This window comes from Nyctereutes procyonoides, unplaced genomic scaffold, assembly GCF_905146905.1.
Source record: "Nyctereutes procyonoides isolate TBG_1078 unplaced genomic scaffold, NYPRO_anot_genome, whole genome shotgun sequence".
NCBI classification, from domain to species: Eukaryota; Metazoa; Chordata; class Mammalia; order Carnivora; family Canidae; genus Nyctereutes; species Nyctereutes procyonoides.
This window is the reverse complement of record NW_026575142.1, coordinates 49,852,814-49,866,459: the sequence shown is the minus strand read 5'-3', so window position 1 is coordinate 49,866,459 and position 13,646 is coordinate 49,852,814. Positions and strand designations below refer to the sequence as shown.

At 39.1% G+C, this 13,646-nt stretch overlaps 1 protein-coding gene across 1 annotated transcript in view; it reads left to right on the top strand.

The window, feature by feature from the left end:
* Nucleotides 1-13,646, top strand: part of ETV5 (ETS variant transcription factor 5) — a 57,974-nt gene that overhangs the window by 30,997 nt on the left and 13,331 nt on the right. Inside the window, exons 8-9 of the mRNA XM_055308387.1 lie at nt 10,365-10,624; nt 12,686-12,745. Of these exons, the coding sequence (XP_055164362.1) occupies nt 10,365-10,624; nt 12,686-12,745 (320 nt within the window). The remainder of the gene's footprint in view (nt 1-10,364; nt 10,625-12,685; nt 12,746-13,646) is intronic.

Here is a 13,646-nt window from a genome sequence, read left to right as displayed (position 1 = left end):
GTTTTTTAAACAGTATCTTCCTGATTTTCTGCAGGGATTATTAATTGAGGAGGAGGGATGGGGCGTACATATATTTGGTATATGAAATACTTAACAAACCTTGTATTTGTTACACCATGTGTATGGTGAGAATTACTCATGTTAAATCTCTTTTATACAGTTCCCTCTCAATCCCTGTTTCTTATCCAGAGGGCTTGAGTGAGGAGAATGTTTGTCCTCTTGCAGCCCAGGCAGACAGGAAGCCTTAGTCTTCGTGGTGATGAAGTAGGTTTGTTGCCAGGCTTCCCAGCCCCACTCCACCCCCCAAAGGGGGAAGTTTGATCCTGAGATCCAGGAGTATCTGCCCTCAGGTGTCCAAAGAGAGAAAGGCAGGAACCAGAAACCAGATATTTCTTTTTAGCGGGGATTCCTCTGACATCTGCCTGTGGACTTAGTTCCCCTATAGTCTGCCATTAGGAGTAGAGGTCTATTTTTTTAAAGATTTTATTTATTTATTCATGAGAGATACAGAGAGAGAGGCAGAGACATAGGCAGAGAGAGAAGCAGGCTCCCTGTGAGGAGCCTGATGTGGGACTTGATCCCGGACCCTGGGATCATGACCTGAGCCCAAGGCAGGTGTTCAACCGCTGAGCCACCCAGGCATCTCAGGAGTACAGGTTGAGAATAAAAAGACCTCTCGTGCTCTGGGCTGATACAGAGATCCTTGAGAGTACTAGGGTGAAGAGCAACACCTGGACACTTAGCCTTCTACCTGAGGACACTGTAGTTGCGAAGTTGCCAGTTACAGGAGTTCTCACGGGCTTATTTAAAATGCAGATTCCTTACCCTGCCCCAGGTTTTGAGGTGGTGGGTCTGGGGGCATGGCCTGGATATTTTATTGTCACACTTTGAAAAATCATGATATAGCTGTTTGTTCTACCTCCATCCTTACTCAAACCCACCTTTTCCTTATGCATCAAGTACCCAGTACTCTGAATTTTGTTCTTATTGCCCTTGTCTGTTATTAATGAGGGTATCCATGGGATATTTGTGTGATGCAGATTACACCAAAGACATGACAAATGATTTTGCTTGTAGATACTGGAGAGCACAAAGAAAATGAGGCAGACTGGGCAGCCCAGGTGGCTCAGCGGTTTAGCACCGCCTTCAGCCCAGGGCCTGATCCTGGAGACCCAGGATCAAGTCCCACGTCAGGCTCCCTGCATGGAGCCTGCTTCTCCCTCTGCCTGTGTCTCTGCCTCTCTCTCTCTCTCTCTCTGTCTCTCATGAATAAATAAATAAAATCTTAAAAAAAAAAGAAAGAAAGAAAGAAAGAAAGAAAGAAAGAAAGAAAGAAAGAAAGAAAGAAAGAAAAGAAAGAAAATGAGGCAAACTAAAATCCCTGGTCTGATTTTGTAAAAGTAATAGTGACTGCACTTGTGTATGATAACAAGCTTAATAACTCCACCTCTAATAACTATTACACCTGCACGAAATGGGGCAGATTACTTTTTTTTTTTGGTAGTTGTAGTTTGTTCTTTGCTAACTTTCAATCTAAATGCAATCTGAGAATATTACTTCAAAAAGAACCCTCTAACAAAAATATATGGTATTTTGCAGGATATGAAGGAAACAGTCTTTTTTTTTTTTTAAGACCTTATTTATTTATTTGAGAGAGAGAACACAAATGGAGGAGGGGCAGAGGGAGAGAGAAAGCAGACTCTGCTGAGTGTCAGGCCCGATGTGGGGCCCTGATCCCAGGATCCTGAGAGCATGACCTAAGCTGAAGTCGGACACTTAACGACTGAACCACCCAGGTGCTCCAGGAAATAGTCTTATTTGAGCTTTTTAACAATCCTCTAACCAAAGCGGGGTAAAAAAACCCTGTTCCATAGATAAGAGTATCAGGCCTCAGAGCAGCTAAGGGGCTTCCTTAATGGTCACATAGCCAAATACTGGGGCCTACATTTAGAAACCAAAACATTTATAACTGCGCTGTTTTGGTTATGATTTGGGGGAAGGGGGTTGCTAACATCTTCTTAAACTACCAGAACTTTATCCATGTTTTAAATTACAAAACCCTGCTAAATTCCTGCTTCACTCATCTAAACTCATGTTGTGACAGATAGCTTTTTTGTTTTGCTCACAGTATGCCTTATCTCTGCTGTTGAATAAACTTTTTGAGGCTTAAAAACCATGATTTAGAACCCTCTCAGCCCAGTATCATACTTGTCCTCAGTTTATGTTTACTGATAGTGACAGCAGCTTGCTAGGATTATACTTTAAACAAATAAAATATAATCTATTCAAAAGTACATTCTTAATGTTCTATATAATCTTAGTATATAATTTTTCACAAGTCATAAGTTATTTTTAGAAGATAAATACTGTGTTTGGAAGCCATGATTTATATTCGTGATTTCCTCCCCCCCAAGGAGGGGGGAAATAAAGCATGTAATTTGGCATGTTGAGACATGTTCCATTTATCCTTAAAGACCAGCTGCTCCTTAAAGAGGAGGCGTGTTTTTCGTTCAGCCATCCTAATCTTAAAAGTTTTATCATCATGCTGCTTACGATGTTTATATGGGCTGGGTGAGGGAAATTTAGAAAATGTTCCTGTGTTATAAGTATCGTACTGGCCAGGTATGATTTTGTCCTTTGTTACACCATTTCTCATTACATCTCAAGTTGAAAGAGTCCCCATAATTCAACTGAAGAGGCTCCACTAGGAAATTTATCATGTAAAAATTTTGGAATACACTCCTCTCTCACTTAGCATCAAGAAGCAAATCTCAAGAAATGACGGCATTCAAGACAGTACGGCTGGTGGAAAAATCCCCTGCTTTTTTTGATGTTCTCCAAGGGCATCAGTATTGTGATAGGCTATCCTGCTGAAATTGATAGAATAGAATGTCCCAGAGTCATCAAGAAAGGATCAGTTATGCGAATCACCTAACCTGTTCGGGAAAGTTCTCTCCCACAGTGGTTATAAGCAAAGCTTTAAAGCTTAAAGGAATGAGCTTAAGTTTTGTGGATATGTGATTTGATAGGTAACTATTCATTCCCTAAAGATGCTGTATAGATTAAGAGATTTAATATACTCAGGGCTTTCTGTTGTTTCCACTTCCTCTCATAAAGTCCATCCCCAATAAAGTGCCATTCATTTTTGTCCTTTAGATTTTGTAGTTTTTAGAGAGGGAAGAACTTGACTGTGAGTCATATTTGTAGCCTGGCCTGGAATGAAGTGAATGTGTCTGACGCATCTCCTCTCCACGCACTGCTGTTAATAGCATGTTATGTATGGTAGCACAAATTCACTTTGGGATCCGAAACTGAGTTTTGGAGATGGTTAATGGAACCTTCTTTGACAGACTGAATAAATGTACTTCTAATGGTTAGAGTATGGGGTGTTTTAGTTTTGAATCTTAGAGGGATTGTTTTTAACATTTCACCATATTTACCTAGTTTTTTTGTTACCTTTTATCAAACTAAGGGAAATTTCCTTCTATTCCTAGTTGACTCAGAGGTTGTTGTTGTTGTTGTTTTTAAGATTTTATTTATTTATTCATGAGAGACACACAGAGAGAGGCAGAGACACAGGCAGAGGGAGAAGCAGGTGCCCTGCAGGAAGCCTGACGTGGAACTCGATCTTGGGATCCTGGAATTGAATCACACCCTGAGCCAAAGGCAGATGCTCAACCACTGAGCCACCCAGGCATCCCTACTCAGAGTTTTAAATATGAATGAATATTGAATTTTATCAAATATTTTTTCTGTGTCTTTTGACATCATCCAATGAATTTTCTCCTTCCATTTCCTAATGTAGTGAGTTATACTGGTTTATTTTAAACAAACCTTGTATTTGTGTACTAAACCCAACTTATTTGTTATGTGTTACCTTTTTTGCATTCCTGGACTTTTTATTCTAATATATATTGAGGATGTCTGCATCTGTATAGGAAAAAAAATAATAACGTATAATTTTTTTTCTTATATTATCCTTCTTGGGTTTTAGCATTGAAGTTATTCTCATCAAATGAGTAGAGGGTATCTTCCTTTTTATGTATATTAGATTAACACATGTGAAATTGGAAATATTTATTCCTTGAATTTTTGGAAGAATTTACCTGTAAAACCATTTGGGCCTGATACTTTCTTTGTGGGCAGATTTTTAACTACCGGTTAAGCATCTTCACTTTTCTGGTCTTGCTCTGAATTTCTATTTAGTTGAGTGAATTTAATAAATTACTTTTTCTGGGAATTTTTCCATTTTGTGTGAGTTTTAAAATTAATTGCCATAAAATCTCTAGTTAGTCCTTGGCAGACAATGTCATTTGTCTTTTCAACAAATCAACTTTGGTTTTGCTCATCCTCTCTAGTAGGTGTTTTCTAGTTCATTAATTTCTCTCTATTCTTACTAAAATTTTTTATTCATTCTTTCATTGTTTTTTTCTTTTTTTTAAATTTTAATTTATTTTTATTTTTTTGTTTGTTTTTCTTTTCCTAACTGCCTTGGTTGGATGATTCATGCATTAATTTTTTTAGCTTTCTTTTTTTTTTTTTTCTTAATATTTTATTTAGAGAGAGGCGAGACACAGGCAGAGGGAGAAGCAGGCTCCACACAGGAAGCCTGATGCAGGACTAGATCCCAGGATTCCAGGATCATGCCCTGAGCCAAAGTCAGATGCTCAACCTCTGAGCCACCCTGGCCTCCCACTTTTTTTTCTTTATAGTGTAACATATAACCAAATTAAACTTCTCCTAAGGCTGGGGTGACCAGTTACTCAGTTTGTCCCAGGTCACTTATGTTTGGTGCCTAATGGAAGTTACTGCTCATAGCTTTCCTTTTTACTCCCCCAAATGTCCTGATTTGGACAATCAGTTATTTGATTTCCGTACCCAAGTCCTGCTTTAGCTGCATCCCACAAGTTCTGATTTAAATTAAAGTTCTGATTTAATTTCAAAGCTCAGTTCTAAGCATTTTCTATTTTTTTTTCTCTCAATCCTGTAGTTCTTTAAAAATATTTTGTTTAATTTCCAAACATATGGGAGTTTTCTAGCTGTCTGGACTATATGATTTTTATTTCAACATCATCAAGAAAGTATTTAAAAGCAGTCACAGAAAGAGTATAGGTTCTAGAGTTGGGTGGGATAGAATCCCAGCTTGCTGCTTCCTATCTATATGACCTCAGGTAGGCACTTAACTTTGTCTAAGTTTTGGTTTCTTCATCTGAAAATGGGAGAATGGTACTTAACACATGGAATCATTGGGTGGATTAGATGAAGTCATACCAGCACAGAGAAGGTATTCAGTAAACGCTAGCTTCTGTGACACTTTCATTCTATAAAGGAATCTTCCTAAAATGTTGCAGATAACACAGCTTAGAAACTTCTGTTGCTGCATTGGTTAAGTTTTTAATGTGTAAAGCTCTCTTTATCCCTAATCTTTGTATCATCAGGCATATTAATGTTATACACATAAAGCTAACACTCTCACCAGCTGTTATTCTGAGAATATCTTGTATTTCCATCACCATCCTTCTCTGTTTGATGTTAGGAAATCAGACAAACATCGAGTCTCTTAAAGGACATATTTTGTTCCTCATCTATCAGTGTTTTATCATAGTTGAGATGGGCCACATTTGAGTTTAGGCAGTGCTAACAGACCTCACAGAGCCCCGAGAGCTTTTTCAGAGTTCTGTGGTGTGCTTTTAGGGAGTGTTTGAGTTTGGTTTTGTAATAGTGTCTGGCTCTTGGTAGATGGCAGGAAAGTAAACATTAGTGTGAAATAAATGTGAATACAAATAGCATTTTCATTCTGAGAAAGGAGAATGGATATTAGCTAGGCAACTAGTGGAGTCTGTTATGTGTGTGGAAGTTTTCTCCCGGTTCCTTAAGATCTCCCCTTACTGTCTAGCTTCTGAATTTAGCCTTCTGGGGTGGGTCAAGGGGGAGATGGGGCAGTTGATGGTAGTGTTTGAAAATAACATATATTGAGAACTTAACAGCCAGCCAGGCCCTATTTCTTGCATTAGCTTTTGTAATCTTTACAACAAACCTTTGGACAGGTATCCTGGTTGTCCTTACTTTATTGACAAGGAAAGTGAGGCTCAGAGCAGTTACATAACTCACCCAAGGTCACACAGACAGTAAATGGTAAAGATTGGATTTCAGCCCAGGATCTTCTTCCTTTACGGCCACAGCCTCTTACCCAGCTATGCTGCGTCCCTGTTCTATCTTCTCTTAGCCTAAATGGATATATTAAGTGCATGGTGGTGGTTTCTTGGCCGATTTTATGTATCATCTCCCAGCTGGCCTCTGAACCATGGCTACTTTACTTGGCATCCATAGTCACTGTGTAGCCTTCGTCAAATCCACACTTTTCTCCTTTCTTCCTCTGAGCATTGTGTTTACTCTGTGTGTTGGCAGCAGAAACCGAAAAGGAAATGCAGAAAAAGCATCTAACGGTTTTCATAACGTAAACCAAATGTTGGTAGCGTGGGTGAGCTCTTGGGAGGAAAGGCGCTATATAAATCTGACAAATAAATAAATAACTGGTTCTTTAAATAAACTGGTACCGAAAAAGCCTTAATCCGTAACCTATTGAATTTATGCTCCCTCGATAGTCAGAAATCTCCTTTTGCTCACCAACTGTGAGTTCACTAGGGCCTGAGGAGTTCTGTTGGGATGACGGGTGTGGGAGCGAGAAGGGGGGGGCGGTGAGCAAGAGAAGGGGGTTGTGAGGAACCAGGCGGCTCCTCCACTGAAAATGATTGCCTGCCTCAGTAAACAAGAGGCATCTTTGTCATAGCTGTATTATATATACAACACATTCTTAGATACTTCAAAAGGATTGCGGAAAGGGGAAGAGGGTTCAAATGAAGGTCAGTGAGTAAAGTTCACAGAATGTATTTTGAGGACAAGAACGGAATTACTTTACTAATCTCTGCAAATAAAAGCCATTATCGACAGCAGGCTCGGAGAGAATCTTTCTCCCAATATGTTGGTTTTGTGACTTACCCTTCGGATCCCCTCTGCCTGCCATGCCACTCCCTCAAAACAAACCAGGGCCGAACCCTCCCAAGTATGGAATCTGTTCTGCAGACCCGAGGCCCCTAAGCTCCTCGCACCCTTAAAGTGGTGCTTAGGGGAGGGGCAGGAGCTGCTGGCTGGTACCCAGATGGAAGTACCTTTTCCTGAAGGGACTGCAGTAGGCCGACTCTAGAGTTTCATTCTGGAAGGTGAGAAGATAGGCGCTGAGAGGAAGCGAAAGGCTTGGGCCTGCCAGCTGCAGAGGCTCTGGTTACAGAACTGAGCAGTTCTGCGCCCTCTCAGAGCCATCAAAGGAAGTGATTTGTGGAGGTCACCTTTGAAGGTGCTAAGATGGTGGCAGAGAGGAGAGAGTGTGGAAGATGGGTGCCTCTGTTACTGTTCCTTCCTTCTAGTATAAGCTTTGGTTCTTGATAAAAATAAGGCCTTGAGAATATCTTCATCTTTCTTTTCTGCCCACTTCTTCAGAATTCTCTTCAAAAATTCAGGTTTGCAGTGTGCTGCTGCTGCCTGTATTCTAAATGTCAAGCCTAAACCCGGGTTTCAAATTTACACTTCTTCAAAGACCATGGAAGGGTTTCCTTAAATAACAGCAACCTTGAAAATCCGCATTCCTGATGAAGTTCCACTGTAATGCATTCAGTGCCATAGTGAAAGGCTCTCAACCCACCGAACCTTATATAGTTTGTAAAACTTGTTTAATACATTGGTCAGGCAGATTCTGATGCCTTTGGTGTCTGGGATAAAAGGCTAAGCGTATGTAAAACTGTTTGGGGATCTTCATGTCATGACATGATCTTACGGTAGTACCTTTGGTAAGGTAGTAAAGATTCACACAGAGTGAGTGCAGTGCTAAACCCTGATCTAAACAATGTTTTATCTGTATCCAGATCTCTTCAGTTAAAGATTTTAAATCTTGATATTCTAGAAATCTGTTGGCCACCTGTTGCCACAGATTGATTCAAATCAAATTCAAATTATTTTATGAAAGCTATTCATAGGATTCAAGCTAAAATTAGAGGTAAGACCTTAATATTACAGGCTTCTGTTGTTGGGTTTTAAAAACCCATTGGAATTAGTTGTAGATTTTTAATTTTTGAACCCAAACCTCAGCTCCTGCTTTCTACCTGAGGACATAGATCCACAAACGCTCTTCTTTATACATAGAGATTATGCACATTTATTATGCACATTTCATGGATGGAGACCTCACCTTTAGAGTTACCATCTCTGACTTCTGCACCCACCCTCCTGAAGTCTGTTAGTGCTCACAGGTGTGATGGAAACCATGCTTTGTAGACATGATTTTATTTCACCCTTCCAGTAGCATTTTGATTCATAATTTACTCCCATGGTACAGATGAGGAAACTGAAGCCAAGAAAATTTGCCCCCTATCCCTTTCCCTTTCACTACACTGCGCTTCCAACAGATGAAGGGCAGTCGGTACACTTTTGGGTTTTTCTAACAGCTAAAGGATATTAATGCTACTCAGTTAATAATAAAGTAGTACATATGTATGAAACTGTAGATGAGCAAACAAAGAAAATCACCTAAAATCATAACCAACCAAAGATAAGCATTATTCACTATTCACATTTAGGTATGCAGATCTCTCCAAGATTTGCATGATCCCAAAATACTTTTTTTTTTCATAGAGACTTTTTATTTTTGCAAAAATTTGTTGTTGTTTGTAACTATTTAGCAATACGTCAAAAATAGCTTTCCAAGTTCTTACATATTTGAGCATTATATCATATTTGGTTGTTGCTTACAACTAAATAGCTTTAGCATAAATGTGCTTAGCCAGTTCCCTTTTTGCAGACTTGCACTGGTGACCATCCTTGTAGCTAGATCTCATCTGCCTATGATTTCAGGGCTTTTTATGTGCCAGGCACAGATTTGTTAACTGCCTGTTCATCCTCCAAGTAACCAGGACAAACCTTTCTCTCAGTACTCTTTTGATCACTAATGAAGTTGAACTTCTTGTTGGTTTACAATCATTAGTCACTTCTTCAGTGACTTTCCTATTTATGTTCAGTACCCATTTTTTTCTACTGGGATATTCATTCTCTGGTGATTTTTAAAAGCTGCTTATGTCAACAATATTAACATTGCTACACCTGTTAGAGATTTTCCCCAGTTTGTTTTGTTTTTGGTTTTGTTTCTAATGTATTCTGACTGTTAGAGATGTTCTCCTCAGTTTTGATTCTGTTTCTGGTGTTCTTTTGAACTGTAGAATTTATATAATGAGAAATATCCGTATTTATCTTGATGATTTTTTACTGCTGGTATGATGTGTATAAAGGTTTTCCCTCACTCCAAGATTATATGTTTCTACATCTATTTTCTCTACCATTAAGGTTTCACACTGAAATCTTAAATCTATATGAAATTTATTTTGACATGTGGTATAAAACAGGGATCTAACTCTCCCCCCAACTAATTTAAAATGCTAAGTTTAACAAGTAGTAAATTTTAGAATATTCTTGACAGTTTTTGACTCCCTGTTTGATTCCCTTGAGTATCTTTCATTCTTTTATTGCTGTATTAATTATTGTGGTTTTTGAAAATTTGTACATATCTAATCATTAATTTCTTTTCAAAAATTATTTAATACTTTGAAGTTTAGCATCATTTTATCAAGTTTATTGGGAAGGCATTGCTTTTAAAGAATAATAGGGAGCCAATAGCTTCTAAGTCCTAAATATTTTCTCTTTACTTAAATTTTCTTTCTTTTCCTCAGAAAACAGTTTTAAGGTTTTATTCTTATGGCCTACACATTTCCTGATTATTCCTAGAGATTTTATGTTTTTGATTGCTATTATGAATGGGACTTTTTAATTACATTTTCTAACTGGCCAATTTGTACACTTTGGTTTTTAATTTTTTTTTTTTTTTGGTTTTTAAATTTTAATTCTATATATAGGTCAAAGAAGGAATGAACTAGTAAACATATGTATATGTTAGTACTGTTTGCAACTAAGTGGTTTTATATATTTAAACACATAATCTGACCCAACTATACAGATAGACTGCATGAAATAAACATGCATGGGAGATAAGAGGCTACCATGTCGTTGCTTTGGGGTGTTTTTTTGGTTGTTTTTTTTTGTTTTTTTTTTTTTGTTTTTTTTTTGTTTTTTGCCACTCCCTGACTCAAGAGGTCTGAAATATGCCATATAATTTTGGGAAGAAGGTAAAATGTTCAGAAATATACATTAATAAGTGCTTTGCAAATAATTTCCTTTATCTGAATTTCTAATTCCCAGTGCTTAATCAGAGTAGGCATATATCATGTTCTTAGTTAAAAATTATAACTACTTTCTTCTTACAGATTTCAGAGACAACTGTCTGAACCCTGCCACCCCTTCCCTCCTCAGTCAGGAGTTCCTGGAGATAATCGCCCCAATTACCACCGGCAAATGTCAGAACCCATTGTCCCTGCAGCTCCCCCACCCCCTCAGGGATTCAAACAAGAATACCATGATCCACTCTATGAACATGGGGTCCCAGGCATGCCAGGCCCCCCAACACATGGGTTCCAGTCACCAATGGGAATCAAGCAGGAGCCCCGGGATTACTGCGTTGATTCAGGTTAGCATAAAATCATGCCATTCCTCTCTTTGTTCTCTTGTTTATCTGTCTGGTATTATTGTCTTCTATGTGCAGGGCTTTAGGAAATAGTTTTATAAAAAGTCGCCCTCAAAGAACTTAGGAGCTAAAAAGGCAGACTTGTTTATGTATAACTGAATACAAAGCAACACTTGATCTTAGCCAAAAGGCTCAGAAGCGATTCTGAATACAAAACAAAACAAAAAAACCATCCGATGGTAGGAAGTGGAATAGGCATTCAAAAGTGGTAGGGAGTACACCTCTGAGTCCAAGCCCAGAGATCCAGTTATGGCAATGCCCTTTATAAGACCTATTATCTTAGGGTCACTGGACATAGGAAATATCATTTCTGCATTTTAGTCCTGCCACTACCTTTATGACTTTTTGAATACAGTGGACTCATAAACTACTAATATGAGCATAAGGAAGAGAATCTACACATAGGATGGGATTCTTTCTATTTTTGAAATGAATGGTATTCTGAGAAAGCACCTAGTATGTCGTGGCTCTATGGGGTGCTGGGTCCACCAAGGAAAAGACTGTCTTGCTGATTGCTTCATGGGACTCACTGTCCTCTTGCAGTGTTTTCATCTGGGAAAGTTCCTGGTGTCCTTCAGATGCTGCTGGTATACACGGGGACAGGTAACATGTTAGGACACCTATTGTGTGCTTATGGGTTACCTCTCATCTAAAAATATAGACATATCAAGAAGTTTAAACTGTCATTGGGGACCCCACCACCATACACTCATTCACTAACTACGTATCTTACAGGCTGGGCATGTTAAATGAGATCATTAGGGGAAAGGAGAGTTGAAATTCTGCAGTTTGCACTTTTAGAAACCACTTCCTCCTGTTCTTTTCATCTTCTTTCAGAAATTAAACTTTTTCACTCTTTTCTTGCAGTTGGTACTCAAGGAATTTGAGTGGGGTGGGTAGGTTTTTAGCCTTTTTGATGGGTGTTTTTCTTGAAGACTCTGGAGAGGGGTGGGCAGTATGTGTTTGAATGACTTTTGCAAACAGAATAGGATATATATAGTTTACTCTTGGCCTTCTGGGAGATAATACATAGATTGCTCAATTCAGGCAGAAATGGGTTATGGGAAAGGCTGGGAAGTAGACAGAAGGGAGACATCTGTTGCTCTATGATTAAAAAAAAAAAATACCAGTGTATAGGTATTGAGAGCTTGTAAAATTCCCACTGGCATTCCTCCTGAAGACTTTGATGTGTTTTTCGCAGGAAAAGACATGACCAGCAACATTTTTTCCTTTGGGATTGACATTTTTAATTCATCCTGATGAATTTTTCACTCCACCCTACTCCCCCTTAAAGCAAGACCCTTAGCAGATGTTACCATATCTATAATTCTTGTGTCCCACGTGGGCAAAACTCAACTCACCAGCTTTCCTCTCAATGGACACCTCGATAATGTGATGCTTGAAGAAGAGCTCACTTGAGCATGGGTTTCATTCCAACACTTCCAATGTGGGGAAAGGTACTTGCAAATGGCAGGTTGCCCCACCCCCACTGGCTCTTGTCCTGGCTTCCTAACCTCAAATCCCCTAATCTCTTTGGCCCTCATCTGTTGGAGCAGAACTGGATGTGACCATCTGCTATAAAGGGGAGCAAATTGGGAAAGATCTAAAGCACACCTCTTCTAACTCTAACCCCCAAAGCCCATGAGTCAGTAGAGACAGAAGGCCAAGCTTGGCCTCTTGAAAGCCACTTTCTTTTTCTATGATTAATTCTCTCACCAGATTTGGTGCTAGCCAATTTCTAAAATGAATAAGTTATGAGAATGAAGCATCATTTATTTCCTCCTAGTTCTCTTGATCAGGAGTCAGGGGTCCTACTTCCAAATGGTGGGTGATGGCATTGCCCATGTTGCCTATTAGGGTGGTACCTCTTTCCCTGGACAAGACCAGAAAGACATGACCTGGGAGCAGGAGAAGGTCTAGGGGGCTTTACTGCAGGGCTGCACTTCAACAGATGTGCTGATTGACCTACAGAAATTACTGATGGTGTGTCTGTTTGTCTTTCAGAAGTGCCTAACTGCCAGTCGTCCTATATCAGAGGGGGGTATTTCTCCAGCAGCCATGAAGGTGAGTAACTTTTTTTAAAAAATAATATTTAAGCAGACTTAAAATTGCTTAGCTTCCAGGCTAAGATTTGGGGTCGTAGATGGTTTAAACCTTTATTAAGTCATCAAAGTGAGAGCTAATGGATGATAATCTTCAGTTATTTTGAGGCACATTCCTGAACACAGTGAGGACCACCATCATTGTCAATAGAAATGACTAACTTTTAAGAGTTCATGGAATATTATGAAAGAAAAAAAAATAAACCAATCTGATTTCCGCATTTCCATTCAAGGAGGTTTATATAGCTGTATATATATAATATTATCAGCCTGAACTAGAACTTGGGAACTATGTGACTACTTGAGATGGTAGATTTAGGATTTCTTTGAACACTGAAACAAGGAAGGGGTTTTTTTCTTAGTACATTTTCCCCAGAAGCATGTCTTGTTTTTTTGTCCTATATATCTGTCCTTAAATAGCCAGAGCAGTGTGATTCCCCAAACCCATGGCATCAGCTTCACCTGAAATCTGTTAAAAATGCAGATTCTCAGGACCCCCCCCCCCATACTACTGAATCAGAGCCTCCAGGGGCCCAGCACTCTGTGTTGTAACAAGCTTTCTAGGTGGTGCTACGCATGCTTAGGTTTGAGAACTACCATAGTATTGTAAGTTGCAGCTTTGGCTGCACATTAGAATCCGCTGGGGAGCTTTTAAAATTTTTGGTGTCCAAGCTTCACTGAGGACAAGTAAATCAGAAATTCTGGGGTGGGGCTTAGGTGTTTGTAGTTTTTTTTTTAAAGATCCCCAGGTGATTCTAATGTGTATCCAAGGAGGATTGAAAAGCTAATAAAACTGTACTGGGAAGCATGGCTCATTTTCTGTAAGTGATTGGCTCATAAGCATGATTTATATAGGAGCTGCC